The following is a 23,802-nucleotide window of genomic DNA, read 5'->3' as shown; positions in this document are numbered from 1 at the left end:
TTGTGCCGTCACTTCGTGTAGAGTAACAGATGTTTATTGTTCACCCTGTGAAATAGAGGATTAGAGCAAAGTTGTTTCTGGTAACACCAACATGAAGTAATAAACATTTACATCTGGATTTGTCTAGCAAAACCATTTGGAATACGTGTTATATCCTGATGCATATCCCAGCCTGTGTACGTTTATGTTACAGCCCCAGACCTGCCTTCCTAATGTAACTGCACTATTTTAATGATAGTATGAATAATTCAGAATATCGTCTAATTATTCATCTGTACAGGACAGATTTTATTTAAATGAGAGTTCACGCTACATATTAATGAAGTATCCGTTGATGATCCAGCTCCGGGTCTGTTTTACAAAGCCTGCAGCCTAACCCGTGGACACTGGAATCGGCTCGGCATCACCGTATTCCGACTCTAAAACCCTGTACCTGACTCACCTACCCGAGTTAATTACCTGATTTACCTACCCGAGCGCTTTAGTAATCTCAAGCGCTGGACCCAAGAAAGCATGAAACTGTAAGGCAGTAAATGTAGACCTTCCCCAAAGAAAAAAAAAACCATCTGGCTTCATCTGATTTGCACCTTAAATGTCATCCACACCTCATTTAAGCAGGCGGGAACCATGTTAGAAGCATTCACTGCTGGTGTGAAATGTCTGTGGCCTTGCTGGGAAGTGAGCAACGATCCTAAACGTAATCGAGCATGCTCCAGTCTCCACACACACACACACGTCCCGCCTGCTGATGAGAAGGTCCAGACTTTAGACAAGATGACATGATGGAGCTCCGCTAAATGATTTTCAGCTCATGAATCTTCCTCCGTTGCGTCCAAAACACCGGCTTGTGCTCGTCATGCTCCATGTCTGCTCCGTGACGGTGGAGCCAATGGACTGTAGGGAAATGAAAATAGGTCAACTTGCCCCTCGGAGACCTGAGAGTTATTATTGGACTGCAGCAAAATGGAGTCAACTGTATTGTTTATCTGGAAAGGATTTTATGTAACGAATTTGGTGGTTTGCAAATATCCAGAGACGGATCATATCGAGGAAGTGCTGATTCCTTATTGATCTGGTTTTTATTTCTTAATGGGAACTGTGTTATAATAACGAGCGGTAACATATGATGATTCCTGCGTGCAGAACAGAAATCTGATTTTGGTGTAACATCTACAGTAGAAGCAATAGAAAGAAGAACTAAATGCAATAAATCTCGAACAAGCAGCGGTGCAGAACATCTTCCTGGCTGGTTGCCTCGGTGCTCTTGTTAACTCGCTATCAACTTAAAGGGACGCCTGGAAAGTTTATCTCCGCAACAAGCAATGTTCTTAAACGCTCTAAAGCTCACCAAACAAAGGTCTTGTGTCAGGAAAACAGTCATTTCTGCCAGTTTAAGTATCAGCAGTTTGGGAGTTCATAAAGAGTACATAAAGAGTATTTTATTGGCTCTGTCAAAGCAGCATTGATTATCTCCCTTCATTAAAGCTGAGTGATTTTACTCATTTTTCACAGTTATGTTCATGTCGCTCAACAAAGCCAGAAACTCTGTCCCGAATACAGCAACTTGATAAGCTAGTATTTTAAAAACAATGTACAGAATTTAATTAAAATGTCATTTTGTTCCTAAACAAGAGAGGTGCAATATGATTACGCTCCATTATGTTGTTTTTTTTAATATATACATCACTAGAAAGCACCAAATGATGATTGATGTTTCTAGAACAGAGATAATATTGATCTGTTAATATCAATATTTACTTTAATGGCGAAGATTGAATTGCACCATATGGTAATCAGATTATTCTCTTACAATTTATAGAGCTGTTAAAGTAGTTGTTTTGTAATATTTCTGTCCTGCTCCTCAGTGACGAAGGTGGACGGTGAGGTTCCCCCGTCTCCGGCATCGTCCCATCACAGCAGCACCCAGGCCGCGTCTCTGACTGAAGACAAGCGCACGCCTCAGGGCAGCCAGAACTCTCTGAACACAGTCAGCTCGGGCTCAGGCTCCACCAGCGGTATTGGCAGCGGAGGTGGAGGCGGTGGCGGAGGAGGAGGTGGTGGAGGTGTAGGAGGAGTCAACAGCAGTGTGGTTCCCAGTGCGATCCAGCCGTATGACGTCGAGATCCGGCGTGGAGAGAACGAGGGCTTCGGTTTCGTCATCGTCTCATCCGTCTCCAGACCCGATGCGGGAACGACTTTCGGTGAGAAATTACTGTGGTTTAAGAAGAGTAAAAGTATGTGCTGTTCTAGGAAAATAAAGCACATCAGGATGGTAACAGTAACCACTCATCTTGATTATTTTCCTATCACAGCACACCTCCAAGCATCTTATTCTTCTCTTCCTGTTGGTAATATAATGATGATGAGGGTTTGTGGTCTCAGGAAGAAAATTTCCACTGGCTTTGGGTCACCTTTGGGTTTCTTTCTGTGTTTTTCTTGCATGTCCACTTGACATATAAAGAGAAAATTGTAAAATTCAGGGACAAACACCACTGATAGTGTTCACAGCCACAGAATAGCAGAGTTCAGCCTGGGAAAAAAGCAAGAATGGAGGAAACTCTCTGTTTCCAATAAGCTGTTTACACCGAGCGATTTTAGTCTGTTTGCTGAGTTTATGAGCAGATGTCCTGGTGAAGCCGAAAACCAGAGCTCCTCACCTCCGACAGAGCACACAGCAAGCGATGAAGGGTTTCCATCTTGGAGAGGAATGAAGAGTGAGGGAAGCAGCATTCTCAGTAATGAAGAATGGAGGCACAGGGCAGTAAAGCGTGTGGGTGGAAAGAAAGCCTCAGGGCAAAGCCAGAGATGCTGAGAGTCTTATGTATTCGGTTCTTTGTGCTGCACACAAGGCCATATTTCAAAGAAATTACATAGAGCACATATTACAGTGCATCTTATTTAATAGAGTAAAAGGCTTGCTGATGTCAAGGATATTCACAGTATAGCATGTTTTACACTTAATCCCAAGGTTAATCTTCTTAATACTTTAAAGTGTCTATATAACGTGTAGATGAGCCAAGAGTGAATTTTTCTGCTAATTTATTCATTTGTTGTTTCAACATTCCAGCTAAATGTGTCTGTGGAGGATCGAGTGACTTTTGCTAGCTGTGTAATTATCTTCTACATGCAAGCAAGCCTCGTGCTTCAGCCCTGTACAATGTGCATGTTTTTTTTTTGTTTTTTTTTACCCCTAAAGCATCTTCATAATTTATTTCTGCGTTCTCCATAATTCATCACACAAGCACAGTGAGGGCATAATGCATAGCTCTACAGGGATGAGCCTGAGTCTGGAATGCAGTTTTTCGAGGTTGAAAAGATGGAGTGAATAATTTAGAGACTGGATTTGAAAAGATTATGAAAGCTAAATATGAGACGCTTGATGTATTTAAATGGCAAAACTTCACCTCCTGCTCTCATCGTTCAGGGCTGAGTTAATACTTTCCACCTTTTAAAAAAATGACAAAAGTGGTAGTCTTTTTCTTTCCTTACTTTCTCTTGCCGTTCTCGCTGTCTCACATGCTTTCTCTCTTAGGGAGTTGGGCTGTAACGAAGCTCTAATCATTATCATCATTCTGTATTACACTGTCATCCTGGGTGGCTTGGTGTATTAACCCCTTTGCCTTCTCTGTCTCTCCTTTCCCTGTCTTTCTCTCCCTCTCTCTGTATGGATCTCTTCTTTTTTTTAATGAACACCATTTTGCAAATGCAAAAAAAGCTGGAAACACATGTGTGGCCATGCCTCATAAAATAGGGAGGATCATTGAGGGCAGTCCAGCGGATCGCTGCGGGAAGCTGAAAGTGGGAGATCGCATCCTTGCAGTCAATGGCTGCTCCATCACCAACAAGTCCCACTCGGACATCGTCAACCTGATCAAAGAGGCAGGAAACACGGTCGCGCTGCGCATCATTCCAGGAGATGGTGAGATGTGCAGAATATTTTAACATGTTTTAACATATTTTAACCGTGTGTGTGTGTCGTATTGGCTCACTCACACACGCACACACACAAATACACAGCTCACTTTATTACTTGTGTTTATTAAATGTAAAAATATATTCAATAAATACACTTTAGTACCATCAGTTTCAGTGAAGGAGGTGTGGCCTGTGGTGTCTATAAGGGATCTGTGACCTTAGGGCTGTCAGTGGCCATGAAGGGAGGTTTTCGTGAAAGATCAGTCTTAGTGAAAGATGTGTGGCTTCTGTCAGAGCCCTGTCAATCGCACTGAAAGAGGTGTGGACTGTGACCCTGGCTGTCTTAATGTAAGAGATGTGGCTTTTGTAAGACCCAGTGAAGGAGGTGTGGCCTCTGTCAGATCCAGTGAATGAGGTCTTGATGCAGTGAACGAGGTGTGGCCCATGACCCTGTAAGAAATGTGGCCCCTGCCAGTCCTAAAAAAGGAGTCATTGCCTGTGTGAGACCCCTGTCAATCTCAGTGAAGATGTGACCTCTCTCAGACCCAGTAAAAGAGGTCTGGCCTCTGTTAAAAACCCAGTGAAGGAGGTGTGGCCTCTGTCAGACCTAGTAAAAGAGGTGTGGCATCTGTCAGACCCAGTAAATGATGTGTGTCCTCTGTCAAATGCAGTAAAGGAGATGTTGCCTCTGTCAGATCCAGTAAAAGATGTGTGGCCTCTGTCAGACCCCATAAAAGAGGTGTGGCCTCTGTCAGACCAAGTAAAAGAGGTGTGTTGTGGATCATATAGGTCAATGGTAGTGAAGGAGGTGTGGCTTCTGTTAATCTTCTTTCAGTCTCTGTGAGTCCTCGTTGTGGCGAAGCCTCAGTCAGGATCTGTTTCATTGATGAAATCAAGATCCTATGCTTCTGTGAAGTGGGCCTGGCTTCTGTCTGATCCCATTTTAACAGTTCTAAATGAGATTATATCTTTAAGTCCTTTAAATGCACCTGATCATGTATTGAGATGCGCATGGCTTCTTTTTTACCTGACGCCTGTTTATTTGATTATCCTAATTGACAAATTTTTTATTGTATACTCTGACATATAAACCTGCTCCCACTCTTATCCCACACCTCTTTTCTCATTTAGCTGTTAATTCTCCATTAGAGCCAAGAATAAGCTCAGGCCAAGAGTGAGCCAGTTCCACTCCAGTTTGTTTTCGTCTCTAGAGCTTATTGCTCTAAGAGCGTGTGTAGGTGTGTAGCCAGACCCTGGACTGGGCCGGAAGTTCGGCTTTAATTAAGAGCGGCGTAACAAAGAGAGAACGAGCTGAAGGAAGCAATATGTTCTACACAGAGGGGAGAACTTTGATTCCCCGAACAAGCGATCCAGAATAAGATGCTTGGAGTGGAAAGATCGCAGCATGGCAGAGTAAGGAGTGTAGAAAGGATGCACTCAGTGAGATCCCGTTCAGCTATAATTTACGACGGCGAACTCTCTGTCGCCTGTGGCATCTGTCTGAGCTTTAATCAGAGGAGAAGGATAGAGCGTTTCATCTTCTTTTGGTGTGTATGCACAGTGACTGAGACCAGTGGAGGTAATTTTGTCCTCCTGCCAATGTTTCTAATGCGTCTTTCTTTCTTCTGGCTCGGTGTATATTTATCTTCCAACAACATCTCTTGTGCCTGAGACACGTGAATTGTTGCGCCGAATTTTTCAGCAATGACAGGAAGGGGGGGGGGGCACAGAACGAGTGAAAAACAAAAGCCTGCTATGATCAACGGAGTGGAAATGACAGAGAGGGGCGCAGGGGGATAGGTAGATGGAGAGACACACACACACACAGTGAGGATGGTGACACAGACTGGTCCAGTTGAGATGGACCTGCACCCTAATGACTGCTTTGGAGGAATGAATTAAAGTCCAGTTTTATTGAGTCCTTGTGAAGGTGTGAATGATTGACAGGTTTATTTCACAGATTGAAACATTTCATTAAAAAAAGCTTTTAAGAAACTATACTTGTAGAATAAGTAGCTTAAATGCAAATTTGAGTTCAGAATATATTCTAAAAGTGCAGAGAATCCAGAACGAGACGAGGAACCTTACAGTTTGTTACCTTTATTTCTGTGCATCTGTGTAGAATGAAATCCAGCAGCTGCGGTGACAGTGTTGGCTCGCTGTGATGGATTGGTTCATTTTTAAACTTCGGTACACCTCAGCTGTGTGTGTGTGTGTGTGTGTGTGTGTGTGAGAGAGAGCCTAGCTTTAATCTGTATAGTGTGTTTATGCATTAGCATTGCAGTGTATTGAAAACGTTTTTCTCAGGCAGAACTCTGAGAACCTTGTATCACTCTGAAAAAGTGCAAAGTCATTTTCTCAATTTTCCTGCCTCTCTCTCTCTTTCTCTCTCTGAGTTCATAACAGTCCATTTCTCTTCGTCCCCAGAATCATCAAACGCAGCATTGCTGACCAACGCTGAGAAGATCGCCACCATCACTACCACACACACACCTCAACAGCAAACTGCACCTGAGCCAAGGTGGGGGACACACACAAACACACACAAGCTGTCAAACCACAAAACTATTTAATTGTCTGTCTGTGTCTTTATTTATTTATTTTCCAGTTAACATGAATTTTGTCTTTTTATCTCAGAAACAACAGCAAACCAAAACAGGAGTCTTTCGAGTTCAAAGCGCCTCAAATTCCTCCTCCTCCTGCTCCTACACAAGCTACAAACCAGGTGCACACCACAAACCAGGTACACACGACACACCAGGTACACAAAACACCAGGTATACATTACACACCTGGTACACAACGCATACCGGTACAGAAAACACCAGGTACACAATACACACCAGGTACACACTACACACCAGGTACACAACACACACCGGTACACACTACACACCAGGTGCATACTACAAACCAGGTACACAATAAACACCACTTACACAATACACACCAGGTATTGACTTTTCAATATTGTAGATCAGTCTTAGAGTCAGCTTTTTTCAGTTTTCACAGAAAGTGCTGCTGGCTAAAGCTGATCTTTTTTAGCTTTATTATTTCTGAGCATTTCATTCTCCACTTGCTAATTCATTCCTGCTGTTTTTTGACTTAAACCTGAAACAGTGGTTTGTCTTTTCACCTTTTGGCCCGTGAGCAAATGTCTTTTAATCTGCGGTGTGTTGTACAAAGCTACTGACGTGACTGCTGGGACTAGCTGTGTAAGAGTGAGTTGGTGTACATTTGTGTAGAGAGAGTAATCATCTTTAACATCTGAAACTTTCTGAAAGTTATTTAACGTTGAATTGAAAAATAAATTGAAGTCTTCCGCCACCTTCCTCTAGGTGTTTACGTCCTCGCATTTTGTTCGCTGTGGTGCTTTTGAGATGCCCCCCGTCCTCTTTCCACTTTATCCCAAACCAAAAATACTTCCAACCCTCACACACACACACACACACACCAGGGCTGCTGTTATCTATTATTCATGCCGTAGCTCAGTCATCACCGCTATCAGCTCAGTGGGTGACTTTCCTGCAGGTGAATTTGGAAACCAGAGCTCTGAGCTTTAAATGAGAGGAAAACACTTGCACACACACACTATGACCTTCTGACCTTGAGCTTAATAAAGTATTTGTTTTTATATACATGTGGATGTCTGCATGCATGTTCAATTGTGTTGTGTGTGTTTAGGAGGGGGAGCTGTACTCCGTGGACCTGGAGAGAGACAGTAAAGGCTTCGGGTTTAGTCTGCGTGGAGGACGCGAATACAACATGGACCTGTACGTGCTGAGGCTGGCTGAAGACGGAGCAGCAGTGCGAAGCGGCAAGATGAGGGTTCGTCTGTACAGATCATCAGATCTTCTTTCTTCTTTGATGAACCCATGGTCCTGTCCACACTGCTGGATATTTTTGTGGTTCATCTTCCCCTAACATCAGCATCAACTCCTTCCCTAACCTGATGAGCTGTCTATGAAACACACACACACTTATCCCTGTTTGAACTTGAGGAATATCTCTAAGTCTCACAGCGATAAACCGAACCATTCAGCAGTATATTAAGTAAAAAACACATGGCAGAGATACTGAAACCTTCCTGACGTCTTCCTGCTAACATTCTGGGAAACCAGGAATTTTTTTTGTCACTAACTTTGATGAATCGTGCATGATGGGACACAGACCAAGAAACTGTTTTGAATCTGACAAATATTCTATCATACTGAAACCAGAAGCTTTAACTTTCAAGATTCAATATTATTATATTTCATTACAACTCCAGGGTGAATTCCTACCTGACTCCCGAGGGAAACACCGTCTAGGATAAAACAAATCAAAGATAACTGAATAAAAATCTGTGAGAGTAGCATATAAGAGATTAGCAAAGCAGCCCGACGTATAAGAGCTCCATGTGCTATGAGCTGGATGTAGGGGAAGATTTCAGGCTCAGAGTAATGGAGAGAAAAGTGACGAGTTCGGTCTCCTGTTTTTCCGATTCAGGTCAGTGGAACGGTCACTCGTAGCTGTGGTTAGCAATAGATAACGAGGTGTATAGACAGTCCAGGCTGCTAGTTAGCGTTGGAGATGGAGATGGAGATGAGATGAGATGGAGGTGCGAGACTGAGAGTGTAAAGATACTCTCTCCGGCTCTGGAAGCATGGCAAGAAGGTGTCAGGAACAGAGGAACACTGCCAAAGTGGTGTTTCCCTGGAGAACAGGACTGACAGATAACCTGAGGCAGAGAGAAAAATAGAACAAAAGGATTCTTACTTTGCCTTTTTTCCCTTTATATCTGAGCAAGTTTCTGTGCTTTCGCTCTTGTATGATGATGTTCTTCATTTCTACATCATCTTCGGTCCGTTTGTGTCGCGTTCATTTGTTTTTCATTTCAAATATGAATACAAGGAAACGTTTTTAGTTTTGTTTTTCTTGGCACATGATAAAGTAAGATCTAACCATTAGGAAAAAAAATCCCTATAATATCAGTTCAAAAAGGATACGATGCCAAGTTGAGTGTCTAGTCAAAAAATCAAATATTCATGAATCCACATATGAAAGAAAATGCCACAGAAGAAGAGTTCAGAGTGGAAATAAGCACCTGGGTGTAAATCTGTCCCTGTTTACATTTAACAGTCAAACAGGAAATAGGAAAGTTAAAAAAAAAAAAAGTCACCAGTAGTAGAAAGATCTGAGGATGAGACCAGGAAGAAGGGGATGATGGCTAAAAGATGTCACAGAGACATCAGTCATATGGAGCTGTATACAGATGAAAACGTTTTGATCAGATTTTTTCCGACTGAATTTCTCCCAGCTTTAGCATCGCATTCCTACCATGGTTCAAATACATGGAATGAAGTAAATTTATGGGGAATATTTTTTGTGATCAGCATGTGATCTTTACTCTTCTCGCTCCGAGTTACTCAGTACCTGCTGATACACACATCTGGGTCGTCAAACATTCATTTAATCTGAAAAACACTGAGAAAATAATAAGCAAGCTTCTGTTGATGTTTTGAACAGATTCTTTCTGAAATAATGTATGAATTGATGTAAAAAAAAATTGTGAGTGATGTTTCCTGTTCTCTCTCAGGTAGGGGATGAGATTTTGGAGATTAACGGCGAGAGCACCAAAGGCATGAAGCACACTCGCGCCATCGAGCTGATCAAGAGCGGCGGCCGGACGGCACACCTGGTGCTGAAGCGCGGTGATGGATCTGTACCCGAATATGGTGGGTCCATCTATGAAAACATCCCTTTCTCGCCAGTCTTCACACCATGACAGACCACCAACTCTCCTCTCCTCTTCCTCCTCCCCACACACTCGTGCCAGCTCTCTGTCATGGCCTCCTGCTGTTTGGTGATGGTCTTCTTCATGTTGCCTTTTCTGTGCAGGGGGACGCTGGGAAAATAACTCCTTGGGCACATGCTATCACAAAAAAAAAAAGTCGCAGGCTGTAAAAAGATGAATTTCTAAAAGTAAAACTGGATTTAATACTTCTCAGAGTCCTGGATGAGTTATAGATTTTTATGCTGATAAATCAAACTTGATGAGCGTCTGGAGTCAGTGTAAGTAACATATTTATGCTATTTATTGAAGGTGAATGTACGCTACTGAGAAGACTTTAAGAGACTATTAAAGCATCCTCGTACCCTCTCCACCGAGATACTGTAGTAGAGCCGTTCACGGACTTTGCCACGCGTTAGTCGATGTCCACAGACGCTTCAGTCAGTAATTCTGCTCGCTCTCGTCGCTAGGTTGTGTCATTTCAGTCCAGCCGTAACGTCTGTTGCTGCATGGCGTGTTCAGTAAAAAAAAAAAAAAAAAAATTTTCCATATTCCATAATATTTATGGAAGATTCGTCGTAACTGTTATATCTCGACTGACAGTGTTTTCACGTTTTTTTTTCCCCCATGTATTTTGTCAAGTTGTGTCAGAATGTGATTTTTTTTTATCTTTGTATATTTTTGTACTATTTTTTCTTTTTTTCTTTATGTTCGTTGCCATTTTCTGTTTGCGATGTACATTGTTACTGGCTCTGTGTGTGTGCTGCACATTTGTCTATGGAAGCTGGGTCTATCTATCTGTCTGCTGCTGGGTTGGTGTATATGTTGTTTTTGGGTGTTCTGGATATCTCTGTCCTGTTAATGTTTATTTTTCACTCAATGGTGGGGGCATTTTATGGACAATCTCTCTTTGAACAAAATAAACACATTTTCCATTGCAAAAAAAAAAAAAAAAATCAATTCTTGTTGGTTTCTGGTGTCTAAATGATCTGCTTCTCTTTCTTTCTTTCTCTTTTCTGGTTTAAATCGGTTGTGGTGGTCTCTCTACCTCCTCTCGCAGCGATGGCCGCACCACAAACCACAGCCACGGCGAGAAACGAAAAGACAGGAGAGGCTGGTTTCTTCCAAAACCAGACCACGGTTTGTAGCTGCCGTGTCCATGTCCGTGCCGTGCCGTCATTGTTCATTCTGTCCATTCACCAACAATGCATTGCAGTGCGGTTATGTGATCATTCCTCTCATTTCTGTGAAAAGTCGATGGACTTGTGCATTTAATCACACGTGGTCTACATTCCTGCCTTGCTGAAATTTGTCCATACCACATCTACAGGCTGAGGTGACACAAATTGCCTTGATATGACAGACAAATATCTGATCTTTTAATATCAGGTCCTCAATTGGACAGATTTAGCCACTGAATCAGAATGATCTCACTAGATGTGACTTGTTTTTCCCACAACACACTTTAACATGCGTGCAGTTGATCACTGCTTCTTCCAGAGTATCGACAGCATGGCAGTGACTTTATTTAGTAAGTGGTAGGATGGAGCAAAACTGGAAGGAACCCAAAAACAGCTGAATAGTGTAGTAACAGAAGTCACAAGCGGGGCGGTTCAGGAGGCGTGTGCGTTTGTTAAAGACAGAAACGGGTCACGAATGTGGAAAGACGGACAGATCCAGTGTAAGCAAACAATTATTACTGTGCAAAGACATTTCAAATATGAACAAGGCAAACAGTTTGCTTCATATACTTATATGTAGATTTAACCAAGAAACCAAAACTGATTAAAAGTGAAATTTTTCACAATAGCAAAATAAGCCAAGACTAGTCAAGAAATCAGCCTCAAGAATTCATTTCTATAGATTCGTTACAATATTTACAGTGTTGCACCATCCTATCAGGGAATGCCTACAAAGTAAAAAAAAAAAAAAAATCATAGGTGTGCCTTAAAACCCCAGAAGAAATTTTATTTCAAACTGTAATTCTTCCCAGCCGCTGCTCAAAATCGTTGCTGTACCATAACCATTTGCCATTTATTCCATGTACACTGTGCCTGAATCATCAGCACTCATCAGACAAGACACTGGATCCTGGCTTCCCATTACTAATATTTCATTGTCTCCTCCCCGGAATTAGTTTTAGGGCCAAGCCATTACCACCTGCTAAAATGATTCATATGGTTTTGCTAGCATGATTAATGACTACTTTGTCATGCCACTAGATATGTTGCTGCTATTTTTTGCTGTGTTAATGGCTCTAGAGCTGGGGTGTCGGAGACCTCTAATACACAGGATTCAACTCGTCAAGAGCTAGGGAAATTAGATGCTAAGTTAAATCAAGTATGCTAAAATTGGAAAAAAGTACTAAAATGTAGCGCGTTCTTTCACTCCTGAACTAACAGAGTTTCAAGTGAAAAACAAACTAAACCCTAGGCGAGGTTGGCTAGGCTAGGGCTTATTTTTTTGCTTTATTTTACACACAATTCCTTGTGTATGTTCCAGACGGCAACGACGACAACAACGGCCCCATCAACAGGGCTCAAACTGTTTCGGAAGTGAACACGGCACCTCCTGACAGTCAGCCCCACCCGCCATTGGATTCCAACTCTCCACAAGACCTTCATAAAACATCCCGGGATGAGGACAGGAGGACACGCGAGTCAGGTCAGCGCAAGCACGGCCACCGCTCCAACCATCACCATAGCAACCACAGACACCGCTCTCCGGACAAACGGGGCAGGGACAGACACCACAATAAAAAAAGTAGCAGCAGTGCTAATAACAAAAAGAGAGGCGAGAAGAGGTACAGCAAGGATGATTCGTACCACCATCAGCATCACCGGAGGCACCATTCACTGGAGAGGAGGCGCCGGGCAAGGAGCGCCGACAACACGCTGGACAGCCGACACGAACATCGGCACGGTCGATCGCCGGAAAGGCGCCATCATCGCCGCTCCTCTCCACAAAGGCACCATTCACCACATCGGTCAGGGCACCGCAATAGGTCCCCTCGACGTCACAGATCACCATATCGCTCCAGATACCAATCCCCGCGCCGGCAATCCAACCCTCTATCAGACAGGCCACGCAATGGCAAACCAGCATGGAATGAGGATGTGGGCTTGAAAGAGCCTCCATCTCCTGAGCCTGCTTCCCACTTGGACAGTGTCCTGAACGAGTTGCCTGCGATGGATCAGCTAAACCGAGAGAGCCCCTTGTCACGGACAACATATGATGGTTTACAGCAGGGCAACGGCCTGACGTTCCCAGGAAAGTCCTACAGTCGTCTAAACAGTAATAGCATCCTCCCCCGGCAGTTTGGTAATGGTAATAGCCTCCCCCAGTACTATGATCGTTGGAACCGTGACGACACCCTCCCCCGGCAGTCCTATGGACCTCTGAACCATGACAACACGCTACCCCGACTGTCATATGACCGCGTGAACCGAAGTGAAGCTCTTCGCACAGAGTCCTATGACGGTTTGGCCCAAAGAAATCCTTTCCCCCGAGAGCCAATAGACCGCTTTTCGACCTTGGAGAGAACATACAATGGGAACAGCCTGCCCCAGAGAACCTACCAGGAACAGAGGCTTCCCCGCCCCAGAACCCCCAACTCTGACTCAGCTTTCCAGAAGTACAGTTCACTGCTCAGGGGTCGCACTCCTGAGAGAAAGAGCCGATTATCTCGATCGGATTCTCCAGAAGCGACCTCCTACCGAGCCAGGAGCCTTGACCCAGACATGCTGCCCGCAAGAGGTTTCCGAAATGAGGTCGACTCGGGGGAAGAAGACAAAGAAAGCAGTGTAAGAAATTACTACAGCAAATTCAAGTCCAATTATGGCCAAGTCAACAACACACTCCCCGAGCCCAAGAGGAAGGCCTACAAAGAGAACTCCAAAGATCTCAGCATTTGACAGACTGGTGCAGAACTGCAAACACACCCTCACTCCATACAAGCCCTCCTCTGAGGACCCTGTATACTATGCTATGAATTTGACATTCCTGTGTTTTCCTAGACAGATTACTTGAGAACTTGTAACAAACAGCGGAAGAATGGTTTTTGCTGTACGTTCCAGGAATTGTTGGTTGTTTCTTTTTTTTTTTCTTTTCGTACAATTTCGCAAACATCTATCAGAGATTGACAACTACGTATAAAGAAAACAATTATGTGCCTAATAGTACCATTCTTGATGGTTTTTATTTTATAAAGGGCAGTCTTTTGAACTACTGTCTGATGATAGTATTTTTCGGTTCCAGAGACCACACCCATGCACCGAGCACCTCTCCTCACCGGGTGCTCACATGTATGCTGTGCATGTCTTTACACTTTTCAGTGTCTTTCTTCTTTATTTCATTCTTTCTCTCCCTCGGTGCCAATGATTTTTACACATTTGACCAGAGTATAGCACAAGTCTGCATTCATTTGTATATTTTTGACAGTTTGCAGTACGTGTACATTCAGAGGTGATCATTTTACGAGAATGAAGGGAACATGAAGTTAAAATATGATAATGTGAGAATAAAATATATATACACGATCTTCACGTTTGTCTTTAATTTTATGGATTTGGAGTCTGTACAGCAGGTTAAATGTTAAACGTCTTCAAAGACGGAAACCAGGGAAGTGCCAACTGCCTGGAAGATACGGCAGAATATGTCCATCCTACTTCAAAGATGATAAGGAGAAGAACGATGGAATAATCTAGCCATGGTATAGATATCTATTAAAAATCCAGTGAGGCACCTCTCTTTCTACAGGGTTATCTGCTGAATAGCAGAGTACATTCTGTTTTCTGATACGGAAAAGCCTAACAAGACGAAGACCGGAGGAAAGGAGTTCAGGGCATGTGAGGTAGCTTTCATAATACTGTGGAAGTGTCTCTATTGTTATTCACATCCATATCTGTATTTTATCTGTGTATTTGTTTTTGTTTACTTGAATCTCTACGTGATGAAAATCCAGGCATAAGAAGGTAATTAACTTCCGCTCATCATTACGAAGTTAATACTACTTCTTAATCAAGATTCAACCTCAGATAATTCTGATTCGTGTAGAAGCGGCAGAAAGGAAGTTAGCAGGTTGGGGATTATTATTCAGGAGCCGTTCCGATCTACCTACTGTTTGTTCAGCCACGTTTCAGTGCTTGTGTGATGTGATTATTTCAAAACAGAAGGGTATATTGACGCATGAATGCAAAATGCTGTAATTATAAGAAGAATTTTTTTTAAAACAAATTTTGCATGACTCAAGTGTCGGTGTAAACTTCTTGCGGTTTTTCAAGATACTGTTTGGTAATTTTGTTTGTACCTACCCATAATATATTCTAAAAAATTTAATTGGCTGAGTTTTGCAGTATTTTCGACTGCTTGCCCACATGAATATAAAAAATCCCACTCGCACACATCTTATTTCCTGCATCCCACGGGATCATGTCCATCGTGATTCACTTCACGTCTTTAGTCTCAACCAGATGCCCTGATTTAAAAAAAAACAAAAAAAAAACAGTGTGCCTCATATCTGCATATTTGTTTTTGTTTAGAAAACATTATCTATTCATTCCAAATAGTGTATTTGTATTCGGGTCTGTCGCTAGTCTGTGGGTGGTGACTGCTGACAAGAAGGGGAAAAAAACAAGTGTGTGTTTACTTCAAAATGACTTATAATGGAAGTCTAACGGCAGCTGCTGAATTTAATCAGGAAACGATTCAGAATCCATGACTTTGTGGCTAAGCTACATCTACAACATTAAAGGACTGAGGATGAGGTCGACCCAAGAGCCCTACCAGAAAGTTGTACCAACGTCATTCTTGTGTAGTTTTCCCCAACATTCCCGTTCACCCAGTGCTGGAATAATACAATGCAAATAAATTCTGACTTGCATCATCCGTTTTATGGCATGTGTTTACTTACAACAAAATGACTGGTAGCATAAGCCGCAAGTTCTTTCCTCTGAAAAACTAGTCCAATCTCAGAAAGGAAGAATTGAATATTTATAGCTACATTATAAACACATTTGACTTTGTTATTGTTCTACAAAAAAATGTCTTTTTTGATTGACAGCTTCCCTAAGACTTCCACTATGATGGAAATGAATAAGAGGAAATGAGTTTTTTTGTGTGTGTCCTTTTCTAGGTACAGAGAGGTGTTATTTGTATGTGATGTATGACACATTGGTGTTAGCTCAAAAAAATTTGTATTTCTTAAAGCCTGTGCTGTTATTGTCCTGCTTTTAAACAACACCTGGATCCTGCCCATGGGATTCTAACAGATCTCATATGATCATGACAGAAAAAAACAGGTAAAAACAACACACTAATCACGATTGTTTGTCCACTGATCTGTAATTGCTATCTAAAACCACTTCGCTACTGGGTAATGATGTAAATTCCACATTGGGTATAAACCACATGACAGTATAAATGAATAGCTTCCTTCCAAATAATGGAACAAATAATAAATAAATCTTTCACCTGTTATGCAGAAAAATGGCTAAAATGTCATCAAATCTGAATCGTTTGTCCTTTTACTGACGATACCAGACTCTGCTGCCTCTCGTCTTTGATTCCTTTCCATCTCTTTTCATGTCCAAGGTGTGTGACGAGGTTTGACGTATATATTTGTGCAAATTTCCTGCAGAATCCAGCCAGACACCCGGAAACGACTCTGACTGTGAATTACTGTTACAACACTGTCACCGTGACAAACAGCAGCTCAGGAACCACTCAAGTGTATGATCTATGCTGAATAAAGTGCCTTTCAGAGGATTTTTATAAAAGCTGGAGCAAAGTGAAGGCTTTTAGGCTTGCCACAACACTTTTTGCTTTTCTGCCTGAGCTCTATAAAATGAGCCAGTCAGAGATACCTGTTTTGAGCTTGGGCAGCACAAATAGTCTGTGAGAACGGCTAGTGGATCTGGTAAATGAGTTAAAATGATTAGCAATGGTAAACAAGATTAATTTAGCATGATACGAGTCTGTACGAGATTCGAATTTCAGGTCAGAGCTTAAAATACAATATAAAAAGTTTGTCTTTAATAACCTTATTTTTATGTTCAGTGAAAGCTGACAGTCAAAAAAAAAAAACTCCAGACCTTTACACTACAAGATACTTCTACTGATAGGCAGCAAAATAATACATTATTATCTCTCCTTTAAAGGTGCAGATAATAAACACACCACATTATTAGTTTTAACCACTTATAATTCCACCACACTGTTTTTAATACAGCAGAATAGAGTTACACATATGCTTGTGTTGAAATCCAGGTTTCACTGCTGAAAAAGTGATTTAGTCGAGACTTCGTATTTTTGTTACGCTTTACTCGTTCTGAGCTGAGCGAATAACCAAATCAGTCGCGAGCTTAACGGAAGCTAAAGCTCCCCTGCTTTAGAAGAGGAAAAACAGGGAGGCATCGAGGTTGCCATGGCAACCCCAACATCATCTGGCAGTTTCCATGACAAATAGAGGAAGAAATCAGCAGCCTTTTTTCTTGAATTCCTTGACCTGAGTTTTGGCCTCTTCGTTATTATCAAAATGATTGTTGATTTTCATCAGAGGCAAATTATTGAAAATCACAGCTACAAAGTATTCATGTCTATACACCTGTTTTAACTTCAGTACATGATTACGCTGATTATATCCAGTTCATCATGTGGAACATTTAATGTACAGTGCTGTTCCAGTGTGTCTTGGCCTTTTCTTTTTGATCTTTTTGTCAATTTTATTTGTACAGCCCATTAGCAATGCCATTGTCTCAAAACAGCTCAGCTATAAATTTAGGATATAAATTATACATTTTAAGTTTAAATGTATCCCCAATGAGCAAGCCAGAGGGCAAGGTGCACAGAAAAACTCCCTTTGAAACCATTTGTACAGTTTTTATCTGTTTATAACCGTGTTTAATGTTTTAATTAATCTAAAGTGTACTGTACATCTTTCTGACACTGGAGACTCCTTCCATGAATTTAAACAATTTTTCATAGAAACTCTGTGTGTATATATATATATATATATATATATATATATATATATATATATATATATATATATGTATATGTATGTGTGTGCGTGTATATATGTGTGTATATATAATATCATATACAGTGAGGGCAAAAATTATTTGATCCCCTGCTGATTTTGTACGTTTGCCCACTGACAAAGAATGATTGGTCTGTAATTTTAATGGTAGGTGTATTTGAACAGTGAGAGGCAGAATAACAACAAAAAAATCCAGAAAAACGCATTTCAGAAAAGTTATACATTGATTTGCATTTTAATGAGTCAAATAAGTATTTGATCAGCCTATCAATCAGAAAGATTTCTGGCTCCCAGGTGTCTTTTATACAGGTAATGAGCTGAGATTACAGTAGGACTCGGGGAGAGTCACCTGTCCAAAGAAGGAAGCAATCAATCAGATTCCAAACTCTCAATCATGGCCAAGACCAAAGCTGTCCATGGATGTCAGGGACAAGACTGTAGACCTACACAAGGCTGGAATGAGCTACAAGACCATCGCCAAGCAGCTTGGTGAGAAGGTGACAACAGTTGGTGCGATTATTCCCAAATGGAAGAAACACAAAAGGACTGTCAATCTTTCTCGTTCTGGGGCTCCATGCAAGATCTCACCTCATGGAGTTTCAATGATCATGAGAACGGCAAGGAATCAGCCCAGAATTACACTGGAGAATTTTGTCAATGATCTCAAGGCAGCTGGGACCATAGTCACCAAGAAAACAATTGGTAACACACTATGCCGTGGAAGACTGAAATCCAGTAGCGCCTGCAAGGTCCCCCTGCTAAAGAAAGCACATGTACAGGCTCATCTGAAGTTTGCCAGTAAACATCTGAATGATTCAGAGGAGAACTGGGTGAAAGTGTTGTGGTCAAATGAGACCAAAATCCAGCTCTTTGGCATAGGGTTCAACTCGCCGTGTTTGGAGGAGGAGGAATGCTGCCTATGACTCCAAGAAGACCATCCCCACCGTCAAACATGGAGGTGGAAACATTATGCTTTGGGGGTGTTTTTGTGCTAAGGGGACAGGACAACCGCACCGCATCAAAGGGACGATGGACAGAGCCATGTACTGTCAAATCTTGAGTGAGAACCTCCTTCCCTCAGTCAGGGCATTGAAAATGGGTCGTGGTCGATGCAAAGAGGAGTGGGCCCAAATTCCTTGAGATGTGAGATGTGTGCAAACCTGGTGGCCAACTACAAGAAATGTCTGATGTCTGTGATTGCCAACAAGGGTTTGCCACCAAGTACTAAGTCATGTTTTGCAAAGGGGTCAAATACTTATTTCACTCAATAAAATGCAAATCAATGTATAACTTTTTTGAAATGTGTTTTTCTGGATTTTTTTGTTGTTATTCTGTCTCTCACTGTTCAGATAAACCTACCATTAAAATTACAGACTGATCATTTCTTTGTCAGTGGGCAAACGTACAAAATCAGCAGGGGATCAAAATTTTTTTCCCTCAGTGTGTGTGTGTGTGTGTATATATATATATATATATATATATATATATATATATATATATATATATATATATATATATATATATATACACACATACATATACATACATATACACACACACACACACACATACAGTGGCGGGCCATGCATTTCACACCTAGGCCTTCACTGGTCTCCTTCCTGAATTAATCCACCTCATACCATCATGACGCCACCATGTGCGTCGCTAGGCCATTTTCTACTCAGCCCTCCTAAAATTCTGCGATTCTCCATAAACTGTACACAAATTCGTGATTGCCTCAGTCCCCTTTAAATTTCATATGAAAACGGTGGCAGACTTCGGCTCCTCCCCGTCCTTCAGCGCGTTCTTCAATCCGCAGACCGCGACGTTGCAGAGCGAGGATCAGAGGACAAGTGTGTGTGTGTGTGTGTGTGTATGTGTGATCAGGAAGACTCATATTTGGCTTGTTCAGTACTGAAATGTTATACACATCTATGCAATACAGTGGAATGCTGCAAAAAGTGTACCATCCTACCCTGTTAGTCAAACCTTTATTTTATTTATTTATTTTTTCTATTATATCCTCATTGAAATTATACCCTTAAATGAAAATTGTAGAATCGCCCCTGGATGCCACGGCAATAGATACTAATCAACCGTTAAATAGCAAAGTAAAAAAGAAATTATGCTACAGTATTTCACACCTCACAAGGAATAGTCAATTTTATTACGGTTACTTTTCTCATAAAAAGACATTCTTGATGCCGTATGCAGCAAACTGCAATCTCTAGAGGACGCAGCATCCGAAATGAGACACAGCGAATATAGAAACAATGTATATGGGCGGGTCGCTGCCTCTGACTACTCCAATTATCCAATCAAAGGACGGGAAATTGCTGACGTAATTGTATGCCTGCTAGATGGCCCCAGTGACCCCAACTCGGAATCTGATTGGTTAAGGTAACAATTTCATTGGCACTTATTTTAAGGTATGGGTGCCTGCACTATTGATTCTGAAGGCCTTAAGGCACATTTCTTTCACCCTGGCGACACATGTCAGCCACTGGCTGAAATATGATTGGATGAATACTCTTATCATAAATATACACTACTGGAAGCAGCACAACCAAGAGAAAAGCTATGAAATGTAGAGAATAGACTATTGGGAATTAAATATATTAAAATGCAAGTCAGTGATTCAGATCACTGCTGTTTAGGTCAGCAGAGAAGGCCTTGCTGGCCCTGATGGCCCACCACTGTGTGTATATAGATTCATTTTATTAGTTTCTCTATTATTACCGTTAGATTATTATTGACCAGAATTCACTGTACGAGTCACTGTGCAGGAGTTGTTACTATGGAAACCATTAACCTTTTAGAATGAGTGCATTAATACAAAGCTATTATTTGAGTAACAGCTAGTTCTCTGCTGTCTAATAAATAAATAAATAGAAAAAGAAACACTTTCTGTTTTCTGTTTTCAAAAATTCATCTGTGCTCTGGTATAATCAGTTGGTCTTATTCTAAACGTTATCATGTTATGTTGTTATGCTGATATTCAATACAACAGCTTGACTGTTTTTGCTTTTATAAAAACGAAATTAATAATAAAATAACTTTTCAGATGTAATATGGCCAATGACAAATAGTTCCCAAAGAAGATACAGCTGGAATGCTGGAGTGTACTTTCAATATTGCTAGAATTTTATGGACTGAACACAAGCAGAACGATACAAACAGTAAAATGTGCCACTATTAAATATTATTGTAATATAATATATATTGCAAGCAGTTTACTATTTAAAAGAAAAACAGAGTCTAAACTAGAAGCTTAAACAATAACTCAGCTGGAAATATCTTAAAATATTTTACATTTATTCAAAATCCTTTCAAAGAGCTTGATTTATTTAATTTAACGTCTTGTCTTAGCTGCATTCAGACTGATCTGATGGTCCTGATTAGCATCATCTCCTTATGCAAAATGACCTTGGGAACAGATTATGAACTGATTATAGACTCAAGGGGTCAAGACAAATAATAGTGTAGACTGACGTTTTAAACATTAACACACTAATACGTAAATCAACATTTCTGTATTATTTTGTAATTTCATGTTTTGTTCAGAGTTATAAGTAACAAGTTGAACATTTTCCTCTTCTGTCCTGTGAGATCCAACCAACATACAGTATACATCAAACTTCAGAACTTGGGGGTCAGATCCCCGCAGGAAGTCATGGGAAAACTTTTATATGGAATGAGTTAACAGCTACTTGCAAGACATCACACCTGCTTAGCAATTTGTGACTTATAGTCATCATAGCTGGACTGCTGATTAGACGTGGAATGACTTCATGTCAAGAACAAGCACAGAGCTCATAGTTGAAAATAGTTTGCGCCTTTTCCTCAGCACTACTCAGCCATGACTGGACCGCCTCACATCCTTTATCCAAATCCAGCTGTCCCAGCGATTGAATAATCCAAAATTCTTAAGCTGTATTACATTAAACTTTATTCATCTAACATTCTAGGTGGGGGAAGGGTGGTGGTGGTAGGGTCATGAAACATTTTCATTCTGAAAAGTGGGTCACACTTCGAAAAAGGTTAAGAACTGCTGATATACATAAAAGATCTTAAAAGTCGATATCCAACTGAAGTTTTAGGCAACTGCACTAGTGTGGAAGTAACCTGAACATCAAAGAGTTGCCTGTCTGTCCACAGATCTGTAAAATCTTTGTAATCTTGAAATGCTCAGGGAGCTTGACGCCTAGCTCATGCCGGAGCCGCTGAGCCGGACGAGACAGATGAGGACGCAGAGGCTCCAACCTTGTCTGCAAAAGGGTTTTTTCCTTGGCATAGCGTGATGACCATGCATTGACGGAGCTGCTTGTCCATGTAAATGCAAATGAGGGGATTGTACAACACCGAACTCTTGGCAAAGAAGGAGGTCAAAGTCATGGCGAAGGGACTGAAGGCACTACCTTGGTTTGAGAAGATGTGCCAGCCAAAGCTAGCGTACGGCAGCCAGCACATGAAGAACCCCAGAGTCAAGAGGACCGTCAAGCAGTTGGCATCTCGTTCGTTTTTGTTAAAGGTGTCATTATTTACGACGCAAAGCAGTCGGCCAAAGCACAGCGAGATGACGGTCAATGGGATGACGAGGTGCACTGTGAACATGTAGTTGATGAAGGACTCGTTGAAGAGATCAGGCTTCAGGGTGTAGTAATCAACGCCGCATGAGCACTGCAATCCCTCTGGGATATATCGTGACCACTCAAAGAGAGGAGGCAAAGAGCAGCTGAAAGCCATAAGCCAAGTGAAGCTAATGCCCTTAACGATAAATTTCCGCCGGAAGCGAATGTCGATGTCGGGTTTACAGGACACCATGAACCTCTCCACGGCCAGGACCACCAAGGACCACAATGAGATCTGGGTACCATGGACTGTGAAGAAGCCTTCGAAGTTGCATCCTACCTGTCCGTGGACAAAATAGCCATGCATGGCTGCATGCATGGTGAAAGGAAAGCTGACCACGATGACGATGAGGTCAGCCATTGTCATGTTCACCAGCATGTAGTAGACCGGTGTGCGCAGATTCTTGTGCAGGACCGTGACGCATAGTGTGAACAAGTTGACGGGAATACCGATGAGGATAAGGAAAAACATGTAGATGGTGAGGAAGGAGAACACCCACGGCTCAGCCAGGTAGTATTGCGGATACTCATGAGGGCTTCTGACTAGTCCAGTGGTGTTGGACACTGGGATGTAGAAATCAGGGCCCTCTGTGCCGTTCATGATGGACGATTAGATTAGGTACAGTCCTGTGTAGCCTCTTCGTAGTGAGCAGGCAGAGACTGAGGACACACATGCTACAGGACAGATTAGCATACGTGATTGGTCAGCAGAATAGGATTCAGGCTACGTTAATGCTAATCCATTACTGAGCTCATACCAGTCTGTGGGTCACGTGAGATATAAACTGTCTGTTCCTATAAAGCTAAGACCTTTCAGCACCTTAACTGACTCTGTTATGAGCGTCTCATCATGGTGTCTCATCTGCCACCTTATGGCATGCTCAAACCACATTGTTTCACTGCCCAGATAAACAAACAAACAAAATAAATCAAACCAGACCCATCAATCTCGTGTTTTGTCTTTTTTTGGCACACGGTGGTATCAAAAACCACCTCCAGACTACACAAAGTCCCATCAAAACTCGCACACAAACAACATTTATGTCTAAACTTTAGAGAGTTGTTTATGCACAATCGATGACTGTCAAATATTTGTGTCTGAGATGCGGCGTGCTGATAAATATAGCCTCTCATGTATCTATCGATCAGACGCTTGAGAAAGCAGCAGCCACAGAAATCATAGGGTTCGCTCAGGGTGAGGGTTGAGAAATGTGTGGAGAGAAAAAGCAGTTGAGAAGAGCCCTCTGCTGTTAGCACACTGTATTACAGGCTCTCTCAGACAACATGAAGCATAAATACGTCTTGTTTTACACCGACTGCTTCAATGACAGATAGATAGACAGACAGACAGACAGATAGATAGACAGACAGATATTTTCTCCACATCTGTGAGTGCAGAGTTGCAGAGCCTCAAAGTCAACTATTTTTTTCTTTCATTTTTTTTT

General features: G+C 41.7%; 3 protein-coding genes across 6 annotated transcripts in view; 2 read left to right on the top strand and 1 right to left on the bottom strand.

Moving 5' to 3' along the window:
- LOC131342905 (membrane-associated guanylate kinase, WW and PDZ domain-containing protein 1-like) overlaps positions 1-10,724 on the top strand; it is a 139,717-nt gene extending 128,993 nt beyond the window's left edge. Inside the window, exons 17-22 of one of the 4 annotated variants that reach the window (XM_058374208.1) lie at positions 1,866-2,201; positions 3,716-3,919; positions 6,343-6,436; positions 6,553-6,640; positions 7,600-7,743; positions 9,494-10,724. In XM_058374208.1, the coding sequence (XP_058230191.1) occupies positions 1,866-2,201; positions 3,716-3,919; positions 6,343-6,436; positions 6,553-6,640; positions 7,600-7,743; positions 9,494-9,682 (1,055 nt within the window). In that variant the 3' untranslated portion in view covers positions 9,683-10,724. The other 3 variants (XM_058374206.1, XM_058374207.1, XM_058374209.1) reach the window with 3 other exon arrangements.
- Positions 10,466-14,248, top strand: LOC131342854 (uncharacterized protein C2orf16-like). The gene is made up of 3 exons (XM_058374099.1): positions 10,466-10,476; positions 10,749-10,828; positions 12,191-14,248. The coding sequence occupies exons 1-3, from the start codon at positions 10,466-10,468 to the stop codon at positions 13,600-13,602; spliced, it is 1,503 nt and encodes a 500-aa protein (XP_058230082.1). The 3' UTR covers positions 13,603-14,248.
- A 7,687-nt stretch (positions 14,249-21,935) lies between these two features.
- rhol (rhodopsin, like) lies at positions 21,936-22,958 on the bottom strand. The gene has a single exon (XM_058372875.1). It carries the CDS (start codon positions 22,956-22,958, stop codon positions 21,936-21,938), a length of 1,023 nt encoding a protein of 340 aa, XP_058228858.1.
- Positions 22,959-23,802: the final 844 nt, after the last annotated feature.

This window comes from Hemibagrus wyckioides, linkage group LG21, assembly GCF_019097595.1.
Source record: "Hemibagrus wyckioides isolate EC202008001 linkage group LG21, SWU_Hwy_1.0, whole genome shotgun sequence".
NCBI classification, from domain to species: domain Eukaryota; kingdom Metazoa; phylum Chordata; class Actinopteri; order Siluriformes; family Bagridae; genus Hemibagrus; species Hemibagrus wyckioides.
This window is presented reverse-complemented; position numbering and strand designations above follow the sequence as displayed.

Bases quoted from the DNA above. Each gene is read 5' to 3' on its own strand.
- rhol (XM_058372875.1), bottom strand. From the start codon at position 22,958: ATGAACGGCACAGAGGGCCCTGATTTCTACATCCCAGTGTCCAACACC.
- LOC131342854 (XM_058374099.1), top strand. The intron at 10,829-12,190 runs GTTTGTAGCTGC...TGTATGTTCCAG, and splicing joins TCTTCCAAAACCAGACCACG to ACGGCAACGACGACAACAAC.